General features: G+C 36.0%; 2 protein-coding genes across 3 annotated transcripts in view; one reads left to right on the top strand and one right to left on the bottom strand.

Moving 5' to 3' along the window:
- The window catches only part of LOC108750001 (serine-rich adhesin for platelets), a 77,847-nt gene extending 71,700 nt beyond the window's left edge, over positions 1 to 6,147 (bottom strand). Inside the window, exon 1 of one of the 2 annotated variants that reach the window (XM_018489148.1) lies at positions 5,613 to 6,147. The gene's annotated coding sequence lies outside the window, so the exon portion shown is untranslated. Of the gene's footprint in view, positions 1 to 5,476; positions 5,577 to 5,612 lie in introns of those variants that run through there. The other variant, XM_018489149.1, reaches the window with a different exon arrangement.
- Positions 6,148 to 7,641: 1,494 nt separating this feature from the next.
- The window catches only part of LOC108750077 (asparagine synthetase [glutamine-hydrolyzing]), a 4,529-nt gene continuing 3,528 nt past the window's right edge, over positions 7,642 to 8,642 (top strand). Inside the window, exons 1-3 of the mRNA XM_018489305.1 lie at positions 7,642 to 7,839; positions 8,079 to 8,272; positions 8,352 to 8,477. Coding sequence (XP_018344807.1) covers positions 8,147 to 8,272; positions 8,352 to 8,477 — 252 coding nt within the window. The 5' untranslated portion in view covers positions 7,642 to 7,839; positions 8,079 to 8,146. The remainder of the gene's footprint in view (positions 7,840 to 8,078; positions 8,273 to 8,351; positions 8,478 to 8,642) is intronic.

The raw sequence follows: 8,642 nt of genomic DNA, 5'->3' as shown, positions 1-8,642 counted from the left end.
TTACACTAGAAGGAATGAATAAAGGAGCCAAATTCCAACGGTCTTTCTAGTTAGACAATTAAATAAAAATTCAATCATTTTATATAATTGAAAATTTTTTTATTAAAATTAAGAACATAAAAAATGATGAAAAGTCACAAAAGAATCACGGAAACAAAATTGGAAAAAGTTATATTAGTTTGAATTTCGCGAGAAGCCAAATTGACTGCCTGACTATTTGGTTAAGTGGGGGGCAGCTAGGCAGATATTATGAAGGTGTGTTTTTCTAATAATCCCTAATTCGATCGCCATTTAGAGGCATCCATTAAAATGCATCTTTTTTAAAATAAAAGAAATGTTTTGCTATTTAAATGTTAAATAATTTAAAAAAAAAAAAACTCGTATCTTTCTATATATAATATCTAGATTTTCTTTAAAAAAATCATAAAAATAACCAAATTTTAGTTGGCAGTAGTGAAATCCTCCTAAAATTTGTGTTATAATTATGTTGATTTTTTAAATATCTATATTCGAGTGTACATTTCTTAGTGTTAAAATAATTTAAGTAAATAAACAAATAATGTAGAAATAATGTATTTTAAATGTAAATTCTAAACTAAATAAATGAACCATGTCAATTCAACATAATAAATGTTAATTTGACTAAAAAAATATTATTTTAAATTTGTGGAGTCTTTCGTTAAATTAAAAGAAATATGGTTCTACAATTTGCTTACAAATTGTTACAATGTTATATTTTTTGTGTTAATTTTTTACATAATATTTATATTACTTCCTAACATATATATTCATCCCAAGTTAAATTAACATAAAAACTGGAGTGGACTGTTTGAGAACACGTAGAAATTTAACACAAATTTTTCAACTGTGTAATGCAAAGAGGCAGAAATTAGTTTCGATCCGTCTTTCTTCTCCTTCTGTTTTCGACACATAATTACGTTGGAATCTATTCCGTTTTGTAAGTCTGTAAGTTCAGTGAGTTTCAAGAGAAACTCACTGGAAATATATAATGAAATCTTTTCAGAAATGGATAAAAATATAATCCAGAAATATAATTTTGAAAATAAAGATCCTTCAATTATGCAGTTATATAAGAAACGTGTGAAACTATCTCGCGTGTACAATTAAAATTAGGACCGATTCACGTTTAATCAATTTCACCGTTAGCACGAAAAGTAAATTGATTTTATGTATCTCTAATTGTAAGTTACTCATTGCCAGTATATCGCGCGCTTTAACTTCTACGTGATAAATGCTTCTCATTCGTCTGCACAAGAGCTATCGATTCGAGCTAATTCAAGTTAGCGCAAATGTCGCTAAAAGTTATGCAAATGAAAAACGCCCACTTGCGTTTTCGCATGTGTTTTTTTCAAATAAAAGAGCAGCGAATATTTCAGAGCACGATACAAGACTGCCATTGTCTCGCAATTTCGTCTGTGTTTCTATGCGACACGTGTCGTCGCTTTCAGTAAGTACAGCTCGGTTTACTTATTAATTATTCGACGATAAATCCTTATTATTAGCCTTCTCCGCGAGAAAATTGATTCGGCGCGACGTAAGAAAGTAATAAAAGCTCTGACCTCGTCTCACGTGTTGTCTTATTAAAGATATATATCTATATGTCTCGGTAAGTACTCCTGGAAAATCCTTTCTAAGTCAAGCCACAATTAAGTTTTACAAGTCCAACACAGCGACAGTGTTTGAATATTTTATTATACTCGTTTATACGTGTATAAGCGACACTCGAGAAATAGTGTATTTAGGAAGCGAATGCGTTTTCAATTACGAAATTATTGCGTTTGGTTAACAGACGGCTTGTCTGTTAAGCCATATCAATATTTTCACGTTTCATTCATTTGTAAATATATTGTATTTATTTATATCTAGTTCGTTCGATATAAAAAATAGGTTAGCATAAGATTGCATATCAAGGATATCAATGCTAATTACATATGCATGGAAAGAACAATGAAGTATCTGAAAATTTAGCTAAACAAAAAATACAGAGCTGAAAATAATCATTTGTGTCATCAAAATAATTACGTAAGACGCTCAAGCATGATGATAATACAAAATGTTTTAATAATCTTGCAAACAATTTGAATGTTTTCTACATAATTTGTTTAATAATCTATCAAAATTATTTTTAGATCTCCTAGCCAAGCTTTTAAATAGCGAAGTAGCAAATTCTTTTTGTCTAAAATAAAATTGTTTTTTCCGTTTATATCGAATGATGATAATATCGACTGCTAACAAGTCTGAGTCTGATGAACGACAGGTAAGTTTAAACTCGTACGAAGAATAGTGATTCTAATATTTTATAAGTGCACAAAGATTGCAGACGAACATAGCTATACATGGAAAAAACAGCTAAAAACTTAGCTAGATATACGAGATCTGAAGTAGATCTCGTAGATCTGAAAATTTGTAGACGTGATGCTACAAAAAGTTTTGATATTTTAGCAACCAGCTTAAACGTTCTATGTAATTATTTTAACAATCGAACAAAATTATTTTCTGCATCTATGGCTAAATGTTTAGATAAGCACAACTGTGTAGCAAATAATATCGATTGCCAATAAAATTAAATCTGGTAAACAATAGATGAATTAAAAGTATTTCGTACGAGCAGTAATGATTCTAATATCTTACTAATGTACGAAGATAATAGATGAATATAGTTACATGGAAAAAATGATTTTGCTGAAGTATCTAAAAACTTAGCTACAGATCTGAAAACAATTTACATCAAAATAATTACGCTCAAGCATGAGGACAATGGTGTAAAAAGTTTTGATAATCTAGCAAATAACTTAAGTGTTCCATTTACATAATTAGTTTGATGATCTAACAAAATTATTTTCAGATCTATATGTAGCTAAATTTTTAGAGAACAAAAGTCAATAAAATTGTTTATTTTTCCATTTATATCGTTAGTTATTAGTTAGATGTTCTAATAAAATTATTTTTCGATCTATATGTAGCTAAACTTTTAGAAAGCAAAACTAAAAAATTAGTAAAATTGTTTTTTTTTTTTTTTTTTCATTTATATCAAGCAATAATAATATCGATTATCAATAAGATCGAGCCTAATAAACAATAGATAAGTTTAAATTCTCACAAAGAGTAATAATTCTAACATTTTATGAGTGTACGAAGATAATAGTCGTAACTACGCGGAAAAAACGATTTTGCTGATTTATGCAAGAATTTAGTTAGATATAGATCTGAAAATAATCTTTTTGAATCATTATAACAATTATTTGAATTGCTCAATGATAGCTGTAAAATGTTTTCACATTCTAGTAATCAGCTTGAGCATTTAAATTATATTCAGATCCAGCTAAATTTTTAGATGCTTCAACAAAACCATTCTTTCCATTCAGCAACGAGCAAAAAGGTCGATTGTTAACAAGATTTAAACGTGATAAATGTCAGATAAAATTAAATATTTGAATGTCTCACAAAAAAAAGCAGTGATTCTAGCACTGAATGTATGAACATCGCAGACGGACATAGTTACACGGAAAGAACGGTTTTGCTGAGGTATTAAAAAATTCAGCTAGATCTAAAAATAATAACGTTGAACATCAAGATATTCGACGTCCAAACATGACGATAATCTGCAAAAAATTTTGACATTCTATTCTAACAAAGTAACTTCAGTGCCGTTATGAATTATCCAACAAAATTGTCTTCATATTATCTAGCTAAATTTTTAGATATACTTCAACAAAATCATTTTTTCAATATATATATATCTACTTCTCTGTTCGAAACAATTGTGAAATGCGAATAACTCAGCTAATTGTAAATATAAACGACAGAAACGATTTAAAAATCCTAAAATCTCGTGGATTTAAAGATTTAAACGAGACTCTAAAACAAAACGGGCGAGCTTCACAGAAGAAAAAAAAATACGTCTATCCGCGTGAGGTACAACTGGACGCACGCGAGTGCACAGCCACGTGTTACGATAATTAAACGGAGTAATCGATAACGCGACGAATCAATGGCACAACGTCTCGGTTGTAACGGTCGGAAGGACGGACGTGACAGAGTCACAGAGATGACTGCATATTATTCATTACCTCAGGCTAAGTACGTGATTGACGTGGATCTCCTTATGTCGCCGTTAAATCATCTACGTAATCAATCTACGTAAAACGAGATCCTCCGCGACGTCGTCCTGATTCTCCCCCAGACTTACTCCCGGTCGTCGCCACGACGCGCCGTAGGAGAAAACAAACGGCGCGGATTCACCGCCGACGAGTTTTACGTACCGGTCGCCCCGGGATGGCCACCAGGTCGATCGATCCTCTCTCGCTCGCGTTCGACGTAGCGTGCGCGCGGACGAGCCGGTTAGGTTAGGTCTCGCGCGCGCGGGGAGCGGCGGGCCATCGAACGAGTAACGGCGACGCCGCCGACGTCGTCGTCGTCGTCGTCGCGGGGACGAGGCGGACTGCGCGAACGGAAACGTCCCGCGTTGCGTGGCCACGTCGTCCTCGTGTCTCCTGACCGACGAAGCGGAATATCGACCGGCCGGTCGCGCGAATTCGCCGGAGCCGCGCGACGTGACCGGATATATGCCGCGGGTTGAAACGTTGAAACGCGACGACGTACGCGTACGCGCGTATGGTACTTGTATAATCCAATTTCCAATCGTAGGTGTCTGTTCTTCGTTCCCCCACACTAGAACTTTCTTGCATCAAACGTGTAGGGTAAGGTGGTGCAAGTCTGAGTAAAACGGGACTTCGATCCAATTTCGAGGTTCAAGTTTTGGCAACCTTGGTCTCATTATGCGGAAGGTACTAACAATAAAGTACCATCGAACGGGAAGAACCTAAAAAAAACCTTCAACCTCGAGAAGCGAAAATCAAATTTAATCAGAATTGTACCACCTGCTTTTATAGCTCAAGTAGTGAAATAGGTATGTTTGATATTTAACTAAAGTGAGAAAAAAAGTTCGAATGTAGGAAGACAGACAAAATGTTATATTTTTAATTCCAGAAGTACTATATTAGTTCAGCTATAGAAAAACAGATTTACTAATGGCGCCCTTTTTAAAGTGACAGACGTTATAGCCAGAGCGTGCATTAAAGGGTGTTATGACATATAAAAGCCCTTCCCGGACAACAAGCGTGTGTAAAAGGTGTCGTAAAGACTGCCTTTCGAGACATACGCGTTTCTGAAAAGCATCAAAAGGACACGACAAAGAGGTCTTCTAGACAATGCGTATTGTCCGAGTTAAGCAGCGAGACACAAGCAGTAAGCAAATCAACATTTTGAATTTGCTACAGCTTACGTTACCGCCTTATGTTCCCTACTGTAATTGACCGGTTCACTTAACGCTTACGTCTCACTGTTTGAATTATTTCGCGTTGCCATAGCCTTTACACGAGTTACACATCGGAAGTTCGGTCAGGCACTGTTGGTCGAGAGCGGAAAACAGGCCGAAACCACCATGGACTCTAACCTCGAAAGAGACGTCTCCGCTCCTTTCTCTTTCTCTATCCCTCCCGAGGACGACAGGAAAAATCCGAAAGACCCCGCTCGCACTCGCGCACTCGGGCACTCGCGGCGATGGAAACAGAACGGCGAAATACACCTACCTAAAGCGGGGAGAGGAGGGTGAGCGGGCTATGGTGCCGCGCGTCTATCAGCGCCTATAGGCCGTGACACGGCCGGCAAGTTACGGCGCGCATCCTCCTCGGAGCACCGGCGAACGCCGACTGTCCGCGTCGTTCCGCGCGCGTCGCCAGCATTCACGACGACGTCTACCGGAGGCCAGCTGAGTCGAGCACCACCGCCACCGCCACCTCCACCACCACCACCGCTGCCGCTGTTGGCCGCCTCCGTGGCTGACCCCGTCCCCCGTGTTCCGCGCTCGCTACCGGCGGCAAGTACGCGTTCGCGTCCACGTTCGTACCTCGATCGCACGGTCCAGCACGATTACGACACACCCGACGCGAACGGCGCGCCCGCATCCGGAATCACCGATGGAACGCCAGTTAATAGCTGAAAGCTCCCGGTTGCGCGCTGGCCGAGAGCACGCGCGAAATACTGTCACACTGTGCCGTATGTACGGGGATTAACGTCGGTGAGTGTGAGGATCGAACGGAAAGGGGTAGACCGGAAAGGAGAGGAAGCGCGCCGACGAACCACAATGGTTGGCGGTCGAGTCACTGCGCCGCCACTGTCGCCGCTAAGGCGACGTGGCGCCACTGTACGCGCCACGTCGGTTGGTATTCTGTTTTATCGGCGTGGCGCGTCGCTGTTTTACCGACGGTCCTCGAAATTCCTGGAATTCCGCGCTATAGCGAGTTCGTTGGAATTATTTGAATTCTCGGATTCGATAATTTTATATGTAATTACACGCCGCAGAAATGTAACTAAACCTGTAATTTGTTTTTTTTTTCCAAGAAAATTAAAACCTTTTTCTTCGTATTCATTAATATATTTTTCAAGAAAAGATTAGAATAATTTTTTGAAAAGTTTTTCTGAGTTTTTTTTTCATAAATTTTTTTATAATTGTTCAGAATTTCTGAAAATAAATGATTTCTTAGAAAATTTCTCAGATTTTTTAAATATAAATTTTGAATCAGTTTTCGAAAGTACCGTAGAAAGTAATACATTTAGAAGTTTATTGTTATCTTTAAACGACTTAAAAATTACAAAAATAAGCTAATACTTATTAGGATATTTATAATTTAATTAATCAATAATTACTAAAGTTTTTTCTAGCTCACTTTTGTCATTTTTATCTCATTTCAAGACACATAATCGACCCCCTTAATTGTCTAAAATTGTTCATATGTGTAAATATTTTAAGATAATATATAAACAAAAGAGCAAAAAAGCCACACGCTGGATGTCGTTAGCGAAAGTCATATATTTAAAAATTTTTCAAATTGACATAAACGTTTCGGCCATCTTCAGTATGTAAAATAATTAAATAAGTAAAATAATGAGGTCACAATAAAATTAATTACATAAATAAATCAATTAATTTGTCAAATTGATTTATTAATCCTCATGAGGATTAATTAATCGACATTAGCTCAACTCTTGCTGGAAAATCGGTTACTTTACGTTCTGCGTTTATTTATGTAACTAATTTTATTTAATTATTTGTTGATATTTAATTATTTGTTTTGATATGTTTATTTATGTCAACTTGAGAAATTTTTAAATATATATGACTTTCGCTAACGACATCAAGTGTGTAGCTTTTTTGCTCTTTTATTTATATATTGTATATTTAAGCCACATTTGACAAATTTAATTAATTTTAAGATAACGAATGCTCTATAAAATGATTGTCACAATTATAAAAAAACAGTAAACTTAAACTTGATACAAATGAAATAACACTACGAATTTTTGTTCCGACTTATTAGATTATCCATTTAACTTTATATGAATCTTTATTTATATTTTATCTTTATTTAAAGAGTAAATTAAACCGACATAAACGATAAAGTTACATAAATCTCCGTTGATAAAATTAGACATAAATATATTATATTAATCAGTATATGAAGCGATACTTGAACGGAAGATGATCGCTTGAAAGATTATCACTTGGTGATACGAATAGTTTCTTTGTTACGGCTCCAATTTATCGCTGTCAGACATTACCGATCGACTTTTTGTCATCCCGCCATTGAACGACGCTCAACGACGCGTTATTACATCAGAACGCCACAAAGTGACGACATAACATTGTGGCCAACGTCACACTGTTCGGAGTCGAAGCCCGGAGCATATATAAAGCGGGTCAGCAGATTGGAGTACAGTAGCGTACCGTTAATTGTATGGTAGTCTATACACGTAAAAGTACGTTTTGTACGCTTACAGAAAATAAGTTATATATCGAGAAAATAAAATTCGTAATCTGTAAAATTTTATTTTATTAATACTAAATGTCATTAAAGTTACCGTGCGATATCTCGCTTTTTTTTTTCAAGAAGAAACAAATATCTCGCGAATTTCCATTAATAGTCATTTGTATCAAGCATTTGTATCATATTTAACTGTGATTGGCCAATTCTTTATGATTTGCTATCATATTGTAGAACAGCTGGCTTTTGCAATACGTAACTGGAGTCGCACGTGACATCAAAGGAAGCCGATATTTAGCAAGATGTGCGGAATCTGGGCACTATTCGGGCTGGACGCCCAATCCATGACCTGCATCTGTGAGAACTTCGACAAAATTTCGCATCGCGGTCCGGAAGCATTTAAAATAGAGTTCGATAACAGAGTCAAAGTATGTTTTTCGACTTTCAAGTTTTGAACTCTTTAAGATCACGCAAGTTCTTTCTGTTGATGTTTTTTTTTTTTTGCAGAATGGATATCTGGGATTTCATCGATTGGCCATCGTCGATGGTCTCTACGGAATGCAACCCATGAGAGTCCATGAATATCCACATTTATTCCTCCTGTGCAATGGAGAAATATATAACTGCGACAGAGTAAATATGAAGCTTATTTCTGCTATCTTCCTTGTGTTAAACGAGCATACAATGATATTTGAAATAATTGTTTAACACTAAGATAATCCCAGCAAACGAGAATGGATTAAAATGGATTGAAATTTTTTCTATCTGAATATTTAAATAGCACAAATACTTTTTTTG

Source organism: Trachymyrmex septentrionalis, unplaced genomic scaffold, assembly GCF_001594115.1.
Source record: "Trachymyrmex septentrionalis isolate Tsep2-gDNA-1 unplaced genomic scaffold, Tsep1.0 scaffold32, whole genome shotgun sequence".
Classification (NCBI taxonomy): domain Eukaryota; kingdom Metazoa; phylum Arthropoda; class Insecta; order Hymenoptera; family Formicidae; genus Trachymyrmex; species Trachymyrmex septentrionalis.
Note: the sequence above shows the minus strand (reverse complement) of the source record. Positions and strands in the feature narration are given on the sequence as shown.